General features: G+C 36.9%; 1 protein-coding gene and 1 pseudogene across 6 annotated transcripts in view; both read left to right on the top strand.

Moving 5' to 3' along the window:
• Positions 1-22,212, top strand: part of BMAL2 (basic helix-loop-helix ARNT like 2) — a 112,831-nt gene extending 90,619 nt beyond the window's left edge. For 2 of the 6 annotated variants that reach the window (XM_072765716.1, XM_072765712.1), the window contains 4 exons: positions 212-320; positions 14,595-14,676; positions 16,423-16,531; positions 17,803-22,212. In XM_072765716.1, coding sequence (XP_072621817.1) covers positions 212-320; positions 14,595-14,676; positions 16,423-16,531; positions 17,803-17,939 — 437 coding nt within the window. In that variant the 3' untranslated portion in view covers positions 17,940-22,212. The remainder of the gene's footprint in view (positions 1-211; positions 321-14,594; positions 14,677-16,422; positions 16,532-17,802) is intronic. The other 4 variants (XM_072765714.1, XM_072765715.1, XR_012002921.1 and 1 more) reach the window with 3 other exon arrangements.
• A 1,141-nt stretch (positions 22,213-23,353) lies between these two features.
• On the top strand, positions 23,354-24,360 carry LOC112917453 (secreted frizzled-related protein 3 pseudogene; annotated as a pseudogene).
• Positions 24,361-24,582: the final 222 nt, after the last annotated feature.

Below are 24,582 nucleotides of genomic sequence, written 5' to 3'. Positions count from 1 at the left end.
GCATGAATGGCCGTAACATTTTAGGATGCAGCTATTTCTCTTAAAGAGGGAAACAGGAAATATATTTGAGTTGAAATAAAAAATATTAACCAAAGTTATATATATATATATATATATATATATATATATATATATATATATATATATATATATATATATATATATTTTTAAAGTCTTCAATTGAATTTTTCCTTTTGTTGTTATTATTTAGAATCCTCTAAACAGTCTTGTATTAGTGTGCCTGGAATGTCTGCTGGAATAGTACTTGGTGCTGGTAGTATTGGAACAGATATTGTAAATGAAGTCCTAGATTTACAAAGGTAATGTTTTATTGGTCCAAATATTTTCACAAGTTAAATTATTATATTTATAAAACCAACATTTAAGAATCAGGAAGTTTCCTGTGTGTAAACAATAACTAGTTCAATAATATAATGGAAGAGATCATTTTTCTAGAAGTAACAATGAAGTATTTAGACATGAACTTTACAAGTGTTCAGAATTATATGAAAACAAATTTTTAATGCTACAAAAGTTCACAAAACATGACTTGAACAACTTTCTGGATAGTTGTTTTTTCAATGGGAAGACCACTACTGTAAGGATGCTAGTGTTTGTTAAGCTAATCTATGAATTCAATGTGAATCTAGTCAAAATGGCATCTTGCATATGTTTTTAGAATTCAACAAATATTACTAAACATATCAAGGAAAATTCTAAAAACCAAAAGAGATTAACCCTAATAAATATTAAAATATATTGTAAAGTTATAGTCACTAAAACATTTCAGTACAATCCACAAATAGATTAATGGGAAAGAACAGATTTCAGAAATATTCCCAAACATATATGGGAATTTTATTATATGGTAAAAGTGGCATTTCAAATCAGTGAGGGGAAATAGATTAAACAACTAAGAGCATTATAATAACTCTATAACCAATTGGTGGGGGACAGAAAGCTGAACACCAACTCTATTCTTTATATTAAAATAAATTTCGGGCAGCCCGGGTGGCACAGCGGTCTAGCACCGCCTGCAGCCTGGGGCGTGATCTGGAGACCCTGGATCGAGTCCCACATCGGGCTCTCTGCATGGAGCCTGCTTCTCCCTCTGCCTGTGTCTCTGCCTCTCTCTCTCTCTGCATCTCTATGAATAAAAAAATAAAAAATAAAAAAAAATAAATTTCAGATAAACCAAAGAGTTCAAAGTAAAATTTAAAAACTATAGAAGTATTTCAAGACAGAGATATGAACTCTTATAATCTTAGTTTGGAAAGTCCTTTCTGGGATGCCTGGGTGACTCAGCAGCTAAGCTGATCAGCCCAGGGCGTGATCCTGGAGTCCCACATCAGGCACCCTACATGGAGCCTGCTTCTTTCTCTACCTATGTCTCTGCACACCCCTCTCTCTCTCTCTCTCTCTCATGAATAAATAAAATCTTTAAAAAAAAAAGTCCTTTCTAAGCATCATACAAAATCCAGAATTCATAAAGAAAAAAGTTGATAAATTATATAAAAACTCAAAACTTAAGCGCAATAGCCATTATGACAAAGGTAAAATAATAAATTGCAGAAAATGTATGTTTCATATGCTAAAATGAACTTAATATATCTTACTATATGAAGTTTTATAGTATAAAGAATAAACTATTTAAACTTTATAAATTTTATAATTTTATTAGCTTTTATTTATATTAAACTTTATATAGGATATAAAGTTATTAAGTAATTTTTAAAAAGAACCCAATAAAAAGAGAATAGAATAGAAAAAAATGTAAATGGTACTGAGCCTTCAACAGTTGCTCAACCCCCACTGGGTATTGTATGTAAGTGGTGAATCACTGAATCCTACTCTAGAAACCAATATTACACCGTATGTTAACCTCCTAAAATTAAAACAAAAACAAAAAACAATTGCTCAACCCTACTCACAGTTACAAATATATACAGCTGACCCTTGAACAACATGGGAGTTGAGGACATAATCCACTCCTCCATATAACTTCTAAAATTTAAATACTAATAGTCTACTGTTGACTAGAAGTCTTACCAATAACGTAGATAGTAAATTAACACATATTTTGTAATGTATTATATATATAGCCTTACAATAAAGTAAGCTAGAGAAAAATCATAAGGAAAAGATTCTGTTCTAAGATTGTGACATAAGAAGACCCTGAATTCATCTCTGCCCCCCCCCACACACACACACATACACACACACCAAATCTACACCTATTTATAGAGCAGTTTCTCCTGAAGAAGAACTAAAGGCTGACTGAACAGCTTCTGTACAATTGAAGATATAGAGACTACAGAAAGAATAGCAAGAAAGATACAGACACGGTAAAAAAGGGAATCCCTACCCTTGACACTGCAAACAGCAGTGGAAAGAGATCATGCTGAGGGACTAGAAGCAGATTTGTCTGCCATGGGGCATACACAAATAAGCCACCATTTAGAAGAGCAACTAGAATCTACAGGAACCAGCCTTGAACTTTGTCCAATAGCAAGGGAGCTCCTGGAACTCCAGGTCAGAGGGGCTAGCTGCCACAGCTTATGGTCCCCCTCCACCTAGAGAGTATGGATGGGAGCAGGGTCCTATATGCAGCATCCTAGCTGGCCTGTTTCTTCAGTGAGCTTCATGCCCCTAGCCCACACCAGCCCTGCTGTCCCAGCAAGGTGGTCTCAGTATAGCACATACCAGGGTCAGTGCTCACTACAGCTCCAACTGTCTTGCAAAGGTGGTGCAAGTACAAAGTACCCTAGAATATTCCAGACCTGAACCACTTCACTTCCACATGACCTCTGGTGCAGAGCACTCTGGGACCACCTGGCTCATGCCTGCATTAGCTCCAGATGCTCCATCAGGGTGCTTCTCTTCATAATGTGCCCCAGAACCCTCACGCTCAGCCCTGCCTAATTTCCAGCCATTCTGCCAGGCTTCTCTCTATGTGGAGAGCCCCAGAAACCCCCAGTTTATACTGCCTCATCTCTGCTGTCCTGCCAGGGCACCCTCTGTGCAAACAGCACTGGGACTCTACTGACCTGTGACCACTTCAGCTCCAGCTCCCACCAGGGCAGCCCTAGCATAGAGTGCCCTGGGATCCCCACCCATGCCACCCCAGGTCTAGCCAGTCAGCTAGAGTTACCAGGTTCTTAGTCTACATAGAGGACAACCTTACACAAGCCCATTTCCTCAAGTTTAGGAGAAGTAGCTATTCCACTTAATTCATGGAAACAAAAACATTAAGTCAGTCAAAATGAGAAGAAAGAAATATACACCAAATAAAACAAGACAAAACCCTAGAAAAAAATAAATAGAGATAGCCAATCTATCTGATAAAGAATTCAAAGTATTGGTCACAAAGTTACTCACTGGATTAGAGAGAAGAGTGGATGAACTTAGAATTTCAACAAATCGATAGAAAATATTAAAATAATCAAGATTGAAGAATACAGTGACTGAAATGAAAAATAAAAAAGAGGGAATCAATATACATTAGCATATACAGAAGAATGGATCACTAATTTTGAAGACCAGATAACGGAAAGCATCCAAGCTGAACAGCAAAAAGAAAAGATTTTAAAAATAAGGATGGGTTGGGACACCTGGGTGGCTCAGTGGTTGAGCATCTGCCTTTGGCTCAGGGCATGATCCTGGAGGCCCAGGATCGAGTCCCACATCAGGCTCCCTGCATGGAGCCTGCTTCTTCCTCTGCCTGTCTCTGCCTCTCTCTGTGTCTCATGAATGAATGGGTAAAATCGTTAAAAAAAAAAAAAATGACGGGTTAAGACAATATCAAGTGAACAAATATTTACATCATAAGAATCCCAGAAGAAGAAGAGAGAGAGAAGTGGGCAGAAAACTTATTTGAAGACACAGTAACTGAAAACTTCCCTAGCCTGGGGAAGCAAACAGACACCCAGGTTAAGGAGGCAAACAAAAATCCTCAAACAAGATAAATCCAAGGAAGTCCACAGCATGAGGGAGTATCTTCAGTTTTTGACAATTATTAAGAGAGGATTTTAAGGGATCCCTGGGTGGCGCAGCGGTTTGGCGCCTGCCTTTGGCCCAGGGCGCGATCCTGGAGACCCGGGATCGAATCCCACATCAGGCTCCCGGTGCATGGAGCCTGCTTCTCCCTCCGCCTGTGTCTCTGCCTCTCTCTCTCTCTCTATAACTATCATAAATAAATAAAAAAAAAAAGAGAGGATTTTAAAAGCAGCAGAGTGGCAACTAGAAATGTATAAGGGAACTCCATTAAACTATCAGATGATTTTTCAGCAGAAAATTTCCAGGCCAGAAGGGAGTGGTAGGGTATATTCAAAGGGCTGAAAGGAAAAAATCTACAACTTAGAATATTCTACCCAGCAAGATTATCATTAAGAATTAAGGAGAGAGGGTGGCTCAGTTGTTGAGCATCTGCCTTTGGCTCAAGTTGTAATCCCAGGGTCCTGGGATTGAGTCCTGTATCAGGCTTCCCAAGCAGGGAGCCTGCTTCTTTCCCTGCCTCTGCCTCTCTTTATGTTTCTCATGAGTAAATAATTAAAATCTTTAAAAAAAATAATTAAGGAGAAATAAGAGTTCCCCAAATACAAAAGATTTCACCACCACTAAACTGGTCTTACTTGAAACGTTAAAGAGAATTCTTTGATCAGAAAAGGCTATAAGTAGAAAATTATGAAAGGAAAAAATTTCACTGGTTAAAAAATACGCACAATGAAGGTCATAGATCAACTACTTATAAAGCTAGTATTATGGTTAAACAAAAGTAATAACATCAGTTATAGCAACAAAAATTAAGATATATAAAATTAAAAGGTATAAAATATGCTTTGGGATTTTCCATATATAGAGTATCATGTCATCTGTGAAGAGTGAGAGTTTGACTTCTTTGCTGATTTGGATGCCTTTTATTTCTTTTTGTTTTCTGATTGTTGAGGTTAGGACTACGTTGAACAGTAGTGGTGAGGGTGGACATCTTTGTCAGGTTCCTGACCTTAGGGGAAAAGCTCTCAGGTTTTCCCCATTAGGAACAATATTCACGGTAGGCTTCTCATATTTGGCTTTTATCATATTGAGGTATATTCCCTCCATCCCTACACTGCTAAGAGTTTTAATCAAGAAAGATGCTGTACTTTGTCAGATGCTTCTTCTGCATCTGTTGAGAGAATCATATGGTATTTGTCTTTTCTTTTATTACCGTAGTGTATCACATTGATTGATTTGCAGACGTTGAACCAGCCTTGCAGCTCAGGAATAAATCCCAGTTGGTCATGATGAAGAATCCTTTCAATGTACTGTTAGATCCTATTGGCTAGTACATTGGTGAGAATTTTTGCACCTGTGTTCATCAGAGATATTGATCTATAATTCTCTTTTTGGTGGGGTCTTTGTCTGGTTTTGGGATCAAGGTAATGCTGGGCTCATACAAAGAGTTTGGATGTTTTCCTTCCATTTCTATTTTTGAAACAGCTTGAGAAGAATAGGTATTACCTTTTATTTAAGTGTTTGGTAGAGGGCAGCCCGGGTGGCTCAGCAGTTTAGCACCACCTTCAGCCCAGGGCCTGATCCTGGGGACCCGAGATCGAGTCCCATGTCAGGCTCCCTGCATGGAGCCCGTTTCTCCCTCTGCCTGTGTCTCTACCTCTCTCTCTCTCTCTGCGTGTGTGTGTGTGTGTGTGTGTGTGTGTGTGTGTGTCTCCTGAATAAATAAATAAAATCTTTAAAAAAAAGTCTTTAAAAAAATAAATGTTTGGTAGAATTCTGCTAGAAAGCCATCCAGCCCTGGACTCCTTTTTGTTGGGAGATTTTTGATCACTTCTTCTGCTTTCTTGCTGGTTATCGGTCTGTGCAGGTTTTCTATTTCTTCCTGTTTCAGTTTTGGTAGTTTACATGTCTCTAGGAATGCATCCATTTCTTCCAGATTGCTTAATTTGTTGATATTGCTCATAATATGTTCTTATAATTGTTGATTGTGATCTCTCCTCTTTCATTCACGATTCTATTTATTTGAATCCTTTCTCTTTTCTTTTTGGTAAGTTTTAAAGCAGCTCAGGACAAGAGGTCAATAACCTACAAGGGTAGAAACCTATCCACAGAGACCTGGCTGGACAGAAAGGATTTGTATGATATATTCAGGGTGCTAAATGAGAAAACCATGCAGCCAAGAATACTTATCCAGCTAAGATGTCATTGAAAATAGAAGGAGAGATAAAAAGCTTCCAGGATAACAGATACTAAAAGATTTGTGACCATCAAACCAGTCCTACAGGAAATATGAAAAGATATCCTTTAAGCCAAGAGAGAGCCCAAAAGTAACAGACCAGAAAGGAGTAGAGAAAATATTCAGAAACAGTGACCTTACAGGTAATACAAAGGGTGCTAAGTTCATATCTTTCAATAGTTACTCTGAATGTAAATGGGCTAAATGCTCCAATCAAAAGACACGGGATTATCAGATTGGATAAAAAAAGCAAGAACCATTGAAACGCTGTCTGCAAGAGACTCATTTTAGCTTCAAAGACACCTTCAGATTGAAAGTAAGTGAGGGGGATCCCTGGGTGGCTCAGCAGTTTGGCCCCTGCCTTTGGCCCAGGGCACGATCCTGGTGTCCCAGGATCAGGTCCCGCGTCGGGCTCCCAGCCTGGAGCCTGCTTCTCCCTCTTCCTGTGTCTCTGCCTCTCTCTTTCTCTGTGTCTATCATGAATAAATAAATCTTAAAAAAAAATGAGGGAGGTGGAAAACCATTTATCATGCTAATGGACATCAAAAGAAAGCTGAGGTAGCAATCTTTATATCAGACAAATTAGATTTTTTTTTTAAAGATTTTATTTATTTATTCATGATAGTCAGAGAGAGAGGCAGAGACACAGGCAGAGGGAGAAGCAGGCTCCATGCACCGGGAGCCTGACGTGGGATTCGATCCCGGGTCGTCCAGGATCGCGCCCTGGGCCAAAGGCAGGCGCCAAACCGCTGCGCCACCCAGGGATCCCGACAAATTAGATTTTAAACCATAGGCTGTAATAAGAGATGAAGAAAGATACTATATCTTAATTAAAGGGTCTATCCAACAAGATCTAATAATTGTAAATTTTTATGTCCCTAACATGGGAGTGGCCAGTTATATAAGCCAATTAATAACATTAAATAAGCACATTGATAATAATACAATAGTAGGGGACTTTAACACCCCACTCACTGCAATGGATAGATAATCTAAGCAAAAGATCAACAAGGAAACAAAGGCTTTGAATGACACACTGGACCAGATGGACTTCACAGATATATTTAGAACATTCCATCCTAAAGCAACAGAATGCACATTCTTCCCAAGTGCACAAAGAACATTCTCCAGAATAGATTACATGCTGGGTCACAAATCAGGTCTCAGTCAGTACAAAAAGACTGGGATCATTCCATGCATATTTCCAGACCACAATGCTTTGAAACTGGAACTCAATCATAAGAGGAAATTTGGAAACAATTCAAATTCGTGGAGGTTAAAGAGCATCCTACTAAAGCATGAATGGGCTAACCAGGAAATTTAAATTTTTTTTTTTTAATTCATGGAAACAGGGCAGCCCAAGTGGCTCAGCAGTTTAGCACTACTTTCAGCCCAGGACCTGATCCTGGAGACCCAGGATCGAGTCCCACATCGGGCTCCCTGCATGGAGCCTGCTTCTCCCTCTGCCTGTGTCTCTGCCTCTCTCAATCTCTCTCTCTCTGCCTCTCATGAATAAATAAATAAAATCTTTTTAAAAAATTCCATGGAAACAAATGAAAATGAAAACACAACTGTTCAAAACCTTGGGATGCAGCAAAGGCAGTCCTAAGAGGGAAGTATATAGCAATACAGGCCTTTCTCCAGAAACAAGAAAGGTCTCAGATACACAACCCTACTTTACACCTAAAGGCACTAGAGAAAGAATAGGAAATAAAGCCTAAATCCAGCAGGAGAATAGAAATAATGAAGATTAAAGTAGAAATCAATGAAATAGAAACCAAAAGAACAGTAGAACAGATCAACAATCCTAAGAGCTGGTTCTTTGAAAGAATTAATAAGATTGATAAACCCCTGGCCAGACTTAGCAACAGCAGTTCTAAGAAGGAAGTTTACAGTGATACAGGCCTACCTCAAGAAACACGAAAAATCTCAAACAATGTAACCTTCCATATAAAGGAGCCAAAAAAGAAGGACAAAATGCAAAGTTAGTATAAGGAAAGAAATAATAAAAACCAGTGTGGAAATAAATGAAATAGAGACTTAAAAATCAAAAGATCAGTGGAACTAAGAATTGGTTCTTTAGAAAGATAAACAAAATTGATAAACCATTAGCCAGACTCAACAAAAGAGAGGTCTCAAAATTAAAAATAAAAGAGAAGTTGCAACCTACACTGCAGAGGATTATAAGAAACTACTGTGAAAAATTATATGCCAATAAACTGAATAACCTAGAAGAAATAAATTCCCAGAAACATACAGTCTTACAAACTGAATCAGGAAGAAATAGAAAATCTGAACAGATCCATTACTAGTAATAAAATGGAATCGTGATCAACAAAATCTCAATAAAAGTCCAAGACCAGATGGATTCACAGGTGAATTCTACCAAATGTTTAAAGAATTGTTAATACCTACTCCCTTCAAGCTATTCCAAAAAAATAGAAAAGAATGTTTCCAAGTTTATTCTATGAGGCTGGCATTACACTCATACCAAAGCAAAACAAGACAGACACTATAAAAAACAAAACAAAACCCTATATGCCAGTATCTCTGATAAACATAGATGCAGAAATCCTCAGAAAATAATTAGCAAACCACATTCAAAAATGCATTAAAAGGATCATTGAGCATGATCAAGTGGGATTTATTCCGGATGTAGGGATAGCTCGATATTTGCAAATCAATGAATTTGATACACCACAACAAAATGAATATGGAAATCACATGATCATCTTAATAGATACAGATAAAGCATTTGGTAAGAGTCAACATCCATTTATGCAAAAAAATCCAACAAAGTGGGTTTAGAAGGTACATACCTCAACATAAATAAAAGCCATATATGAGAAAACCAGAGTGGACATTACACTCAATGGTGAAAAACAGACCTTTTTCTCTAAGACCAAGAACAATAATATCCCCTCTCACCACTTTTATTCAACATAGAACTGGGAGTTCTAACCATAACTATCAGACAAGAAAAAGAATAAAAGGCATCCAAACTGGTAAGGATAAAGTAAAACAGTTACTTCTTGCGGATGACATGGTACCATACATATAAAACACAAAAAAACTCTACCAAAAAACTAGGAAAATAAATGGATTCTGTAACTTGTGAGATACAAAAATCAATATATAGAAGCCTGTTGCTTCTATATGCTAATAAAGTAGCAGAAAGAGAAATTAAGCAAGCAATTCTGTTTACAATTACACTTAAAATAATAAAATACCTAGGAATAAACTAAGGAGATAAAAGTTTTGTACCTTGAAAAGTACAAAATACTGATGAAAGAAATTGAAGAGGACACAAATGGAAAGACATACTATGCTCATGGATTGGAAAAATATTAAAATGCCCATACTATCCGAAGCAATCTACAGATTCAATATAATCCCTATTAAAATACAAATAGCACTTTTCGTACAACTAAAACCCTAAAATTTGTATGAAACCACAAAAGTTTCCAAATAGCCAAAGCAATCTTGAGAAGGAAGAACAAACCTGGAGGTATCACAGTATCAAGTTTCAAGATATATTCTAAATCATAAAAAATTATGATATTGGCACAAATTTAGACACATAGATCAATAGAACAGAAGAGAGCCCAGAAATAAACCCATGAGTATATGGTCAATTAATCTATAAAAAAGGAGGGAAGAACATGCAATGGGAAAGGACAGTCTCTTTAATAAACAGTGTTGGGAAAACTGGATAAGCTACATGCAAAAGAACTTATACCATACACAAAAATAAATTTGAAATAGATTAGAGACCTGTGAGAACTAAAACCTTAAAATTCCTAGGGGGAAAAAAAAAGGCAGTAATCACTTGGACACTGACCTTAGCAACATTTTCTAGATAGGTCTTCTGAGGTAAGGGAAACAAAAACAAAAATAAACTACTGGAATTACATCAAAATAAAAATGTTTTACACAGCAAAGGAAAGCATCAACAAAACTAAAAGGTAACCTACAGAATAGGAGACAATATTTGCAACTACTACATCTCATAACAGCTTAATACCCAAAATAAAGAATATATACAACTCAACATCAAAAAGACCCTAAACACCACTATTTAAAAATGGGCAGAGGAAACAAGAGACTCCTAACTCTGGGAAACAAAGGGTAGTGGATGGGGAGGTGGGCAGGGGAATAGGGTAACTGGGTGACAGGCACTGAGGAGGGCACTTGATGGGATGAGCACTAGGTGTTATACTAGATGTTAGCAAATAGAACTTCAATTTTTAAAAAAAAGAATAAAAAAATAAATAAATAATAAAATAATAGAAAAAAATGGGCAGGGGATCTGAATACACATTCTCCAAAGAACACATTCAGATGGCCAATAGATACATGTAAAGATGCTCAACATCACTCGTCATCAGGGAAAGGCAAATCAAAACCACAATGAGATATCACCTCACACCTGTCAGAATGGCTAAAAATCAGAAGACAAGAAATAGCAGGTATTAGGGAGAATGTGGAGAAAAAGCAGCCCACATGCATGGTTGGTGGAAATGTAAATTGGTGCATCCATCATGGAAAATAGCATAGAGGTTCCTCAAAGAATTAAAAATAGAAATACCACCTGAGTGGCTCAATCAGTTAAGTGTCTGACTCTTGGTTTCAGCTCAGGCCATGATCTCAGGATTGGGAGATCGAGCTGTCAATGAACTCTGTGCTCAGCCGGTAGTCTTTTTTTTTTTTAAAATAAAAAATTTTAAAAGATTTTATTTATTCACGAGAGACACAGAGAGCGAGGCAGGGACACAGACAGAGGGAGAAGCAGGCTCCATGCAGGGAGCCTGATGTGAGACTTGATCCCCAGGACTCCAGGACCACGCCCTAAGCCAAAGGCAGACACTAACGCTGAGCCACCCAGGTGTCCCAGCAAGGAGTCTTCTTGAGATTCTCTCCCTCGCCCTTCACCCCACTAGCACACACACTTTGTCTCTCAAATAAAATCTTTAAAAATAGAAATACCTATATATGATCTGTTAATTCCATTGCTGAGTAATTACCCAAAGAAAATGTAAGCAGTAATTTGAAAGGATCTGTGCACCCTATGTTTATTGCACCATTAATGATAGCCAAATATGGAAACAACCTAAGTGTCCATTGATAGATGAATGGATAAGGAAGTGTTGCAATAGTGTTTACACGGTGGCAGTATTCTGAGCAATGAGGTTTGTCTGAGGTGCAATTATTGCTAAGTAGTAGCATGTGTGCATGTGTGTGCGTGCGCACACACACATATTATTCAGCCATAAAAAAGGAATGATGTCTTGCCACTTACATCATCATGGACTTGGAGTGTGTATACTGAGTGAAATAAGTCTGACAGAGAAAAACAAATACCACAGGATTTCACTTATATGTGGAGTCTAAAAAATTAACAAAAAGCAGAAACAGACCCATAAATACATAGAACTGATGGTTACCAGAGAACAGGAGTGTGGGGAGGATGGGTAAAATGGGTGAAAGGAAGTGGGAGGTACAGGCTTCCAGTTACAGTATTAATAAGTCAATGGAAAAAAAGGTACATAGAGAATATAGTCAATGGTATTATAACAACATTAGTGACAGATTGGAGCCACACTTGTGGTGAGCACAGCATAATGTATAAAGTTGAAGAACTGTGTTATATGCCTGAAACTAGTGTAACATTGTGTGTCAACTATACTTCAATGTAAAATAAGATGAAAAACCTAAGAAAAAATATACTTACTGTATTTATCAAAGAAAATTCATGTATAAGTGGATACAGTTCAATCCCATGTTGGTCAAGGGTCAACTTTATATATAAAATTAAACAAGGTGATGAGGTTTTTCATTTATAAGATTGTCAAAGATTTGAAAGTTTGATAATACTCAGTATGGGTGAGTGACTGTGGGAGTAAACAGTGGGAAATAGTTTTTTTTTTTTAATTAATAAGTTAATACAAATACTCTGGAGGGCAATATGATGATACCTATTAAAAAATGTAAATGGTTATAGTCTTAGACTCAAATCCTACCCCAGGAGCAAATATTCTTACACAACTGTGCAAAGGTCAATGAATAAGACCTTTCATTGCATGCTTGTTTACAGTAGTGATTTAAATATTTATCATAGCCACAACTTGTTATGGCATACCCATACAACAGAGTATTGTGCAACTGTTAAGAATTAGGTAGTTTTATTTATACTAATATAAAAAGCTCTTTAAAATATGTGGTTAATAGCACAGGAATAGAACAAAAGAATAGTATGTATAGAATAATAACTCATTTGTATAAGAAAAAAGAGAGGAGTTATATATGTGAATATGTGTATATACAGGCTCATAATTGCCCATCTAAAACCCTTGAGACCAGATAGGCCTTGAACATAGAATTTCTTTGGATCTTAGATCGTGTTTTGGAATTTACTTTTTTTATGAGAACAATTAGTTATCTCATGGGCAGCATCCCATAATCCAATTAGTATTTGTGCTTTGAGAAGTATTTACAGATTAAATGGTAAAATATGTGGGAGAAGAGAAGAGTTTGGGGTATATATATTAAATAAGATTTGGGAAAGAATTATTGAAGCTGTTTGGTGGATATATGCTCTTTCATTTTATTATCTAATTTTATATCTTTTTGCAGTTTTCCATAAAAAAAGCTTAAAGATATTTCTAAAGTGAATAGTTGTAAATACTGGCAGAGCAAAGTAGGATAAAACATTAGCCTCATTATCAGGTCAGATTTTGCTGAGTTCAGATCAATTCTGATTTTACTGCCACAAGAATTATGGAAAATCAGGTTTTTTTTTTTAAGAATTATGGAAAATCAGTTTTCAAGGCATTTTGGATTTTGGAATTGTAAAGAACCTAAAACCCACAATCTATAACAATACAGAAAGCTGTTCAGACTAGTTGAGTCTGAGTCTCCTCATATTTACAACTAGGTGTTGAGGAGTGGGAGATATAGAAGAGGGAAGAAATTTTGCTTTTTATTTTCTACCATTTTGTTAGTCTAATTTTTTTAAGTTCTCCTATTAAAAAGTTTCCACTAAAGGAAATCATGGAAACATTTGTCATGTGACTACTGTATGTCCAATTTTATTGAATATTGAATACTTGCAATGTGCTATATGCTTTAAGTATTGAAAGTATTATAAATCGTACACACAAGGATATGCACATAATCCATCATACACTTTGATCACAAATTTCTTTACAACACTTAATATGTAAAACTGGCCATAGCATAGGGTGTATTTTTAAATGCTTGACTGTGTAGTTTGTACATTCTTGGCATTTAATCCTATACTGACTTTTGCTATAGGATCCAGGGTTCCTTCTAGATTAAGGTTTTACAATTAAGTGACTTAAGTAATGAAAAACCTATCAGTGAGAGACAGTTTATCTTAATTGGAATATAGTATTTTTTTTAAAGATTTTATTTATTCATGAGACACACAAAGGCAGAGATATAGGCAGAGGGAGAAGCAGGCTCCCTGCAGGGAGCCCAATGCAGGACTTGATCCCAGGATTCTGGAATCGTGACCTGAGCCAAAGGCAGATGCTCAACCACCGAGCTACCCAGGTGCCCCAAAGTTTAGTATTTGAACCATTTTTAGGTATATAGTTCAGTAGCATTAAGTACATTTACATTGTGGTGTAATCACCTCCATCCATCCATCTCTAGAACTTTTTTCACCTTGCAAAACTGAAACTCCCATTAAACTATAATGTCCATTTCCCTCTCCCCTTAGTCCCTGGCAATCACCAGCCTACTTTCTGTCTCTGAATTTGACTACTCTGAGTAGTTCATATGAATGAATCATATTGTATTTGTCCTTGTGTGCTACTGTCAAAGTCTTGAAGAGACCAGTATTATTATATTAGGTCTTGAAGCGATTAATGATTAAAGTGTAGGATATTGTTTACATTGTTTTGGGGTTTGTTGATTTTTCTACCTGGGGATGACTTATAGTAAAAACAGGACACATTTTTTACTGAAATAGGCAGGATGTTAGGGAAATTTCTTTACTCTTGGTTCTGTTATTTATATGGAACTGATAAGGAACAGAATCTTGATGTGAATGCCTACTTTGAACTGCTATTTATTAATCCATTACTTTACCACATGCTTTATTAAGACAGACAACATGATTTACCTAAGAGCTCTTAACTCAGAGTTTTAGGTTTCATTTACCACAGGGTGTTTTTCAACAATCCATAGTAGAAAAATAAGCATGGTACTGAATAGGTTGTCTAATTATGAAAACTGTCCTGACATTCAGTCTCCTGTTTTTCACTGTATTTTTAAAATCAGATAAAAATTTTCTCTATGTATTTAGAGGAAAAATTATCTTATGTGTCACTTTTTGAAGGTTACAGTCTCCTCTTGATGACTCAAGCCCAACAGATTTAATGAAAGATTCTTGTGCTATCAACTCCAGGAAAGTAAGTACAGTAAGTAATAATACACATGAAATAAGTGGGTGAAATTTGTTCCTTAATTATTTCCCTTGAGAAAAGATGCCATCCTATAAAATGAACTCTTTCCATGGTTTTTAAGAAACAACATAGAATAGTGGTTGACAGAGAAGTTTCAGCACACTTACTATCTGGGTCCATGTTGTGACTTTGACACTTACTGCTTGGTAACCTCAGGCTTGTTTTATAAACTTTGTGCCTCGATTTCCTCATCTGTTAAATAGGGGGTAGCAATAGCACCCAATTTAGAGTGGTGTGTGAATTACTTGATTTGATACAAAAAAACAAAAACTTAACAATGCCTGGTACACAATATATGCTCAATATATGGTAGGTATTATATTATTTTAATGGGCTCCAGTTCAGTGGATTAAATGTACTCCTTATGGTCTGGAAAAAAATTTTAATACTGTTTAATACTTTGGACAAGTATTACATACTGTTTAACTCAGTTTAACAAATACTATTTATAATACATTGTTACATATACAAAATTGACTCAACATAGTGCTACTATCTGGAAGAGTCAAGTACAATAGAATTGTAAGGTATCTCAGGGAACAACAGGATCTAAAGTAAGTCTCTAAGTGGTCTAAAAAAATAGGAGAAAAGAGAAATCTGACCGGAGACAGAAAGAACATTGAAAAAAATGTTTTTATACAAATGTCATGAGTCTTTTGGTCTAGTATTTAACTTCTACTCATACATTTAGTAAATGTTTACTAGGTATCCATTTTGTGCCCGACAATAGGCAAGAAGGAGGGAGATAAGTCATTCCAACATAATCTCCAAGTAGTATACATTATGTAGACATTTTATAAATCAAGTTCATCAACTTAATAAGACAATACAGGTAAATATTGTACTTTTTCCCACTGAGCATTATTGCATTTATTTAGTGTTCAAAATAAACTTTTGTTTCATAAAACATAAAACTCAGATAGTGGTTACCTTAGCAGAAGAGAAAAAGGGATGTGGTCAGAGGATAATTGCCACACTAATAAGTTGTCAGTAATATTACATTGATAAGCGATGTATGTTGATGAGCTACTGATTAACTATTTGCGTGGTCTGTAACTATGTAACAGTATATTAACTTTTTGGTAAAAGCCTCCAGTTTAATCCATTTCCTATTCCATAGCACTATTTCCCATTGTAGTTTCATGTGAGACACAGTTTCACCATCATTTTTCTTAAAAACAAGCAGCTTTTCCTTCTTAATCTAAAACTTGTCCTTCTAGTGTGTGCATTCATTTATAGTTATAGCGAATGTGAACTATGGAGTCAGGTGGATGGGTTAGAATAATGGTCTCAAACACTTGGGCAAGCTGTTAGCTTCTTTAGCCTTTAGATTCTTGACCTCACAACATTTGAAACATGAAATGAGTGGAGCCTGTGGATTGCCTGGCACACAGTCCTCAGTAAATGCAAGCTGTCACACCAATGAGGGCAGTGGTAGTGCTGCCAACAGGCCTACATTTGATCATTGCTAAAAGATCTTTATTTCATTCAAGTAGGAACCTTAACTGTTTATTATTTTTAAAAATAAAATAAATTTATTTTTTATTGGTGTTCAATTTGCCAACATACAGAATAACACCCAGTGCTCCTCTCGTCAAGTGCCCCCGTCAGTACCCGCCACCCAGTCACCCCCACCCCCCGCCCTCCTCCCCTTCCACCACCCCTAGTTCACCTTAACTGTTTATTATTCTGTCTTTTCAGATGTCAAAAAAGGAGTTGATTCCACTAAATTCTTCTGAAATAGGGAAGTCAGAGGCTATAAGACAAAACCAAAGTGCTGTTCCTCCCCATAGTCATGAACCACTCCTTGGTAAGATTTCTTGGCAACTGCCCGCCATTTTAGTTTTCCAAACACTTTCTTAATCATCAGGTTTTCAGACATAGGAGACTTCTAGAGAAGCAATGAGTTTTAAAACTAAGATTTTTCCATTCAAAATCTAAGCACAATAATTAAACTCTTTGACTTTAAGGTGTATGCTACTCAGTGCACTGGACATTGAAAATTCCGTTATCAACAGAATTAGTTATGGGTATTGTTAATACATACCATTTAAATAAAGTATTTAAGATGCAATTATTCACTTAACTATATTTATGCAGACTCAAATCAAGTAAATTGAAGTGACACAGTTTTATATCATCCATAACTAACACTAATCTACTGGAAATGTAAGTTAAAGAGAATCCAAGAACTTGAAAGAAACTGGGTTTCAGCCTCACAGAGCATTACATGTTAATCATCTCAAATTCTATTTTACTTTGAAAGATTTCTAGAAAACTTTGGCTAATATGTAGCTGTGTGTTAACCCATAATTTCTAGGGCCTCTTCCTTATCTCCAACTTAAATCTTACTTCTATGGTTTCTTATTTCCTTTTTCAGTGAAAAATCTTTTATAAGATTTTTCAGATTTTTGGAAGGGGATGCTTTTCTGTCAGGCTTCTCTTTCAGGTTAAAGAAGTACAGAATTTTCACAAGGAATGATAAAGTTAAATTTATCCTTCCAGGCTCTATATATTCATATGCATAGAGACTAGCCCCTACATCCCAATTGTCTGGGAGTCCATACCTTTTAGTGCTGTTATTTTCTATTAGAAAACTCATAGATCAGCTTATTTTTGTGCATCAAGAGTTATGTGCAATTTCTGACAGCACTTTGTTATAAATTTAAAAATATATCCACCTTCTGCAATGTAAGACACATGCTTTGCCTTCAAAATTATATTGTGTAGTATTCTAGCCTTGCTTTGTGATTAGTTTTTTTGATGTTTTAATTTAATTCCAGTTAACATACAGTGTAATATTAGTTTCAGGTATACAATATCGTAATTCAACACTTCTATACATCACCTGATGCTTATCACAAGTACACTCCTTAATCCCCCACACCTATCTCACCTATCCACCCACCCACCTCCCCTCTAGTAACCATTAGTTTGTTCTCTATAATTAAGAGTCTGTTTCTTGAATATCATTAAAAATGACTAAGCAAGCCGAGAGAGAGAGAGAAAGAGAGAGAGAGAGAGAGAGAGATCTTTTAACCTCCAAACATACTTACACAGGTCTGTATTTTAATCTCATAGGCGAAAATGCCCAGCTGGATTTTGATGCCTTGTGTGACAATGACGACACAGCCATGGCTGCCTTCATGAATTACTTTGAAGCAGAGGGGGGCCTGGGAGACCCCGGAGACTTCAGTGACATCCACTGGACACTCTAGCATTTTACTTTTAACTCTTAAAAATGAGGAACGTGTTAAAGCATTTCATTTACAAAAAAACTGTATAACCTCTGTACTGTATTGATACTGATTTTATCTTTTATTCCTCAGTAGTCTACCAATTGTTATAGATTTGCACCTTACATCCACAGCAGTATGGGGAGATGTGAGGTTTCCCTTTACAAAGAATGGCTCAGTTTCCTACTGACTTCTTTACTCAGTGAAATGGCTTAAAACCCACTAGTTGCTATCCCTTTGTTAAAATACTTCCAACCAAGAATATCACATACATCTTGTTTTGGTTTTGTTTTTATTTTCTGATGCAGTTTTTGAGTTTGAGGAGTTTCGTATTGCCACTTTCCTGTGTCTAAGATTCATTTATAATGGATTTATAATAGTATATTTGTATAAGTTGGAGCATCTCCATTTCTTATATCTTATATATTGAAGACAGGGCTTACACACTTTAAGAAAACTTGAACATTTAAAGAGATGGTACAATTGGTAGTCATAATTCCAATGTACACTGTATTCAGTCATTGCACATTTGAGTAAACAGAAAGCCAGGATAGTTAGCTTGGTCAAGAACATGACTTTAAGAGGATTTATTTAAAACTCGGGAAAAAAAAAAAGTTTCAACCTTGCTGCAGAAAAGGAAATATTTCAGGCCCTAGATCTTGGTAATTAACCCTGGCATGTAAGAATTACTGTTAATATAACTATTCAAGATTTTCATTATATATAAAACCATTTTTTTCTGCAGAAAGATACTTAATGAAAGATCAGCCATGGAGGAAAAAACAAGCCCAGGCAGGTTAAAGTTCTTGGGTAAAGTCCCAGTTAAATTCATATTTTAAAAATGTTTATTGCATATAAATCAGTTTCTTTATACACATTTGGGAAAGCAATAGGTTCACTGGTGAAATGATTAGTTAACTGACCCAGGAACTAGATGTGGCCTTCTAGATTAGGCAATTACAGTTACTGTTGCCTATAACCAATTACATGAATGCTAAGTAAAGTTTTGAAACTGAGGCAATGAGAAAGAATTTAAAAAACAATTTTCTAGCTATAATTACAAATTTGGAGATTGTCTTTTAAACTTGCAATTGAGAGGTGGCTTATACTTGAGCACAAGAATATTTAGAATCATGTATGTATACATACCTTTTTGAAGGTCATACTTTCTTTTTTTTTTTTTTAATTTTTATTTATTTATTTATGATAGTCACACAGGAAGAGAGAGAGAGAGGCAGAGACACAGGCAGAGGGAGAAGCAGGCTCCATGCACCGGAAGCCCGACGTGGGATTCGATCCCGGGTCTCCAGGATCGCGCCCTGGGCCAAAGGCAGGCGCCAAACCGCTGCGCCACCCAGGGATCCCAAGGTCATACTTTCATAATACCTTATGTTTTTTCATAGCTCTTTCTAGTTTACCAAGTGTGTTTTCATAGATTTTCTTTTGTGTCCCACAAATGAAAGTATAATAGACTAGGAAATTAATGGGGAAGCCCAAGGCTTTGATGTAGGGGATCCAATGTGTTCTCTTCCTCTACGTGGCACTACACTTTCCAAGTTATCCCTCTGAGCCTTGCACCAAAACAAAGCATTATTTTGACCTTGCACGTTTCCTTAGGCTGGATGTAATAAGTTAGAACGTTTGTCAAGCAGGTTAATAGCAAACATACCAACGGGCAATGGGCCAAAAGCACGTGCTCCCTTCAGGCCTGACCACAGCAGTGGCTACCTGGGCAAGGGTGTATTGGCACATTGTCCTCCAGCCAATACAAAGTTCCAGCAATATGGGAGGGTAAGCTCCCACTTCTGGGACTTGAGAGACATGTAGGTTTACAAGAAGCCAAAGAAACCCAAAAGATGAGGGAGATGGGTTTGCAGTAGGCTAAGCATGATAGTTTTAAGTCTGAAGAAGGGGGATCAATCACATCTGTCCGAGGCTGTCCCAATGTAACAGTTTAGGGTCTAAACCATTGCAGGTTGGGCTTGGTCTCCAGAGTTGACCTAGCCAGTCATAGCAAGATGGATCACCATGGCTAGATGGCCTTGAAAGCAGAGGGCCAGACCCTCCCAATGCAAGGATTTGGGAGGCAGAGTTTCCAGAGGCCAGCCGTTGCTGCCCCACAGAGAAGCAGTTTTATTCTCTTTGCAAGAGGAAGAGTCGGTCTGTAGACCAGTGGGCAGATAGTCAATTGAAGGCTTTGCTTTTCTACTAACCCACTCGACTATTTTTTTTTATTTTGTAGATTTTTGTCCTGGACCCAGAATCCAATCCATACAATGTAGCTCTCCCAAGTTTAGTGTTTTCTCTAAAGTGTGTAGCATTTACATTGAACTGCTATTAGGCATGACAGATATTTTTATGGTTTACCCTATATTACTTTTTCTCCAACCCATTAATTTCCTGCATTTTGAAGCAAAGCATCTACAAGTTAAATGAAATCATAAAAAGAATATTCTAGTTCTGTGATTTTTTTTTTCCTAAAAAAAAAAAAAATCCTACAATACTTACAATACAGTACTTACAATACTTACAATAAAGTACTGGAGTGGGGAAGAGCCTAGAAACAGAAAGAGCCTGCTCAGCCTCAGTTTAGCTGTTTGACCTCAAGTAAGCCATTTAAACACACTCTGTATGTGCCTCAGTTTCCTCATCTGTAACAAGAGGTTTGGTCTCTAAGTTTACTTCCAGTTCTGATTCTGTGATTCTAATCTGTGGGCCTTGAATATTAGGGTCAGACTCTAGAACGGCGTCATCTAGTATATAGCCACAGGCCATGTGTGGCTATTGAGCACTTGAAATGGAGCTACTGCAAACTGAGATAGGCTATAAAGGTAAAATTCATACCAGGTTTTATAAACATAAAATATCACACTAAAAGTTTTTTTTAACAGGACACCTGGCTGGCTCAGTTGGTGGAGCTGTGACTCTTGATCTCAGGGTCATGAATTCAAGCCCCATGTCAGATGTAGAACTTACGTAGATAAAAATTTTAAAATATAAAAACTATATTTTAAATAAACTGTTTTATATTGATCACATACTCAAGTATTTTGGATATACTGAACAATATAAAAAACATTTTACTTTTTACTCAATGTGGCTACAAGAAAATTTTAAATTACACATGTGGCATGTATATATCTATTGGACAGTGCTACTCTAAAACATTTTGTTAAGTGGATATTATTGAAGTAGGCCAAAAGTTATACGATAATGATAACTATGATATTTACCTCTAAATGCCGCAGGTTACGGAACTGTTGTTTATTGATCCTTTAGTATAATCAAATAACTGAACTTCTATCAAAATTTAAAACTTTTTTGAAACCAGTAAACCTGAAAATGTTATCAGATATTTCATTACATGATGATAGCCTGAAATCAAATAAAACTTGGGCTATAATGTTGACACCCTAATGCAGTCACAAAATTTGGAAACCCATTAAGAAATTGAAAGACAGATAGGAAAATAGAAAATAGAGGCTTCTGGTAGATAAATAGGATTAAAGTACTTCATTGCAGTGTCCCAATGGGAAAAGGCTGTATTTATCAGTCCTATTCTTTGAGGAATTTCTAGAATTTTATAGCATCTGGGCAAGGTAAATGAAATTATCACTATCTAGTTATTAGACCATGTTTAGTGTCATTTCAGATCCTGCTCTAAAAAGGCATCTACTATTCAGATAGGTCATTGTTTGGCTCTGGAATTGGAAATTCAGATTTGCCAAGCACGGTTATGGGAAGAGCCGGAAAAGATCTAAAGTTATCAGAAGCCGTAAGGGAAAACTGCCAAGTGGCCACTAGGTGTCACTTTTCCATTTCTATAGTGCTTTGTTTTCATTAATATTTCCAAGTTCTATGGGGCCTACGGGGGGCATTTATGACTTGCATTTAGATTAGGTCTGCCTCTCTGGTGTTAGTTGTTTTATGAGAAATGCTTTTTAAGACAAGTCTGGGAAGATGTTTCCCCACATAATAAAAGAACTTTGGTTTAAGATGCTTTCCAGATGTGTCGCCCGTAAAAGGGGACTGTAGAAAGAAGACTTGTCTAACCTGGAACATGCTTTATGAATTCATTTGAGAGTATATGGTATGTGTGTCACTGCTCCTACATCCCTGTGCTTAGATTTGTTTCTGTTTTTTTTTATACAACTTTTAGCTCTTTTCCAGTTTACTTGCTCTTGTCTGTATATTGGTATTTTTTAAATTTTGTGGTAAGTAATGAAGAGTGAAATTAAACTATATTTTATAATAATTACTAGTTTGAAGTTTTTTAAACTTCATATATTAAACCTCTTCCAAAAAAGTACATCCTTAACTACTCTCTAAAGTGGAAACATAGACTAGAAGATCCAATCTTCTCAAACCACTGTCCAGAGAGATACATTGAACTACATTACTCTGTATATATGTGTGTACGTTCATGAAGATATGCTAACTGCTGTAACAGTCTGCTTGCTCATAATGGCACTCAGAAGTTCCCAGCACATATTGTTCATCTATCTGCCAATCTCAATGGAAAGAGAGTTTCTCCATTTCCTAGTAATTCACACAAAATTATCCTTTGTTTGGGCCTTTGGATCAACTTGGTTCACATAGATTTTCGTGTGGTCACCAGGCCAGAATATACAGATTGATCAGGTTTTCACTACATGCCCAAACCTGTATTTAAAGGCATCCTTGAAAGGGAAAGGATGTCAAAAATAGCCAGCTGCCTGACATCCTAGGGCCAATGGAAAGAATGGAGACATGTGCAGAGGACCGTGGAAAACTTGTAATTTATAATAGTTGATGATTTCAGAGAATTGTAGCTTAGCTCCATGAACCTTGAGTCTTGTTTTTGGCTGTTTTCTTTTGGCGGGGGGTGGGATAGTGGGTAGCAGCAAGTTGTGTTATGTGTTTTTAACATCGGTCACGTTTTTTTGTTTAATACCAAGCCACTAGTTGCTTTGGAGGACTCTGTTGCTTCAGTGTGTAAGAGACTCCATAAAGAGTGGTCTTAAGTTCTTGTCCAGCTGTGTGTCTCTGGCATAGGATGTATTTTCTTAGGCAGTCATAGTTCTTAAACTTACATTTAGGTAGTATTTTCCACATTTATTCCTATCCAGGAAAAAAAAAATCAGTTGCATTTTACCTTGGGAATAAATATGTCACATTTTTAAAATAATTTTTCTTCAAAAGACAATACTAAAGTGAGAAGGTTATATTATGAAGACTTATAACTTAATAGAACTCTTGAAAAATCTTTTAGTCCAACTCAAAATGATGATATAGGAAAATCCTGAATCTACTTCCTCTCCTGGGTAGACCAAACCTACAGCGGGGGAGAGGGGAGAGTGAAGCAGGCCTCCCAGAGTCCTTGATACTGCTGCATATTGTCCCGCCCTGCCATGAACATGGTCTGCATTAGTCTAGAAGGTATGCTACTATGGGTTGGGCTTGAGCTGCTCGCCCTGGCTGTGCTCTGCCTGTTGTGGATTCCTGGGGCCAGCCTGTCGCCTGTGAGCCTGTTTGCATCCTTACCCTAGAACATGACAAAGATGTCCAACCACTTGCACCACAATACCCAGATCAATGCCATCCTGGCCACTGAGCAGTTTAAAGTTGTGCTGGACACCCCCAGGAGCCCAAATCTGCTCTTACCCTGTGCCATGTACACATCCATCTGCACCATTACTTCCAACAAGAGGACATTAAGTTCTGTAAATCTACATGCAAGTAGGCCCAGAGGGCTGCAGGCCCATCTTCATCGAGTATGGCCACTTGTGGTCTGAGAGCCAAGCTTACAAGGAATTGCCGTTTATGACTGTGCATCTTTCATAAGGCCATTATTACTGTGGAAAGAGTGAATTTTCCTATGGATCCTAGTAATGGAAACTGTAGAGGAACCAGCAGTGAATGCTGCAAATGTAAACCTCTTAGGGCCATGCAGAAGACCTAGTTCCAAAACAACTATGTCGTTCAGGCAGGTTGAAGTTAAGAGCTAAAGACCAGATGCCATGGCATGGCTGCAGTAGTGGAGGTGAAGGAGATTCTAAAGGCTTCTAGTAAACATTCCAAGCACAACATTAATCTTTACACCAAGTCTGGCTGCCTACGTCTGCCTTAATATTAATGAGTAGTATATATTATGGGTTATAACGGTGAGTAATGCTATAGATTACTCTTGGCGGAAAGTTATATTGCTGAGAAATGGAAGGACCAGCTTTGTAAGAACAGTTAAGCACTGGGATGTGAAGCTCTGTCATCCTACAATAAAAGTGATTGTAGCCATAGTAATCACTCAGACGTCTGGCAGGAACTCTAACTCCCTACAAGGGCAAGGCTAAACCCTGAAATACAAGAACAACAGTGAACTTCATATGAAGACTTGCATCGCTGTACTAGCAAAGGAAAATTGCACTGTTGAACATGATATTCTGTTGTTTACCATGTAAATCATGCAGTAATGGGCATTACTTCTGCTTTTCTCTTTTCTCCCTCCCTTTTTTGTAGTCTGAGTATGGAGCCTTAGATTATATATTTTTTACTTAACAAAAAACACAGTTTATAGCAATTGTGAGAAGTTGAAGAGGAGAATCTTAAAAGCAGTGAGGAAAGCAACTTGTTACAAACAAGAGAACAT

The sequence above is a fragment of the Vulpes vulpes genome, chromosome 8, assembly GCF_048418805.1.
Source record: "Vulpes vulpes isolate BD-2025 chromosome 8, VulVul3, whole genome shotgun sequence".
Taxonomy (NCBI): domain Eukaryota; kingdom Metazoa; phylum Chordata; class Mammalia; order Carnivora; family Canidae; genus Vulpes; species Vulpes vulpes.
The sequence above is the reverse complement of the archived record's forward strand: the minus strand, read 5'-3'. Positions and strand labels throughout refer to the sequence as shown.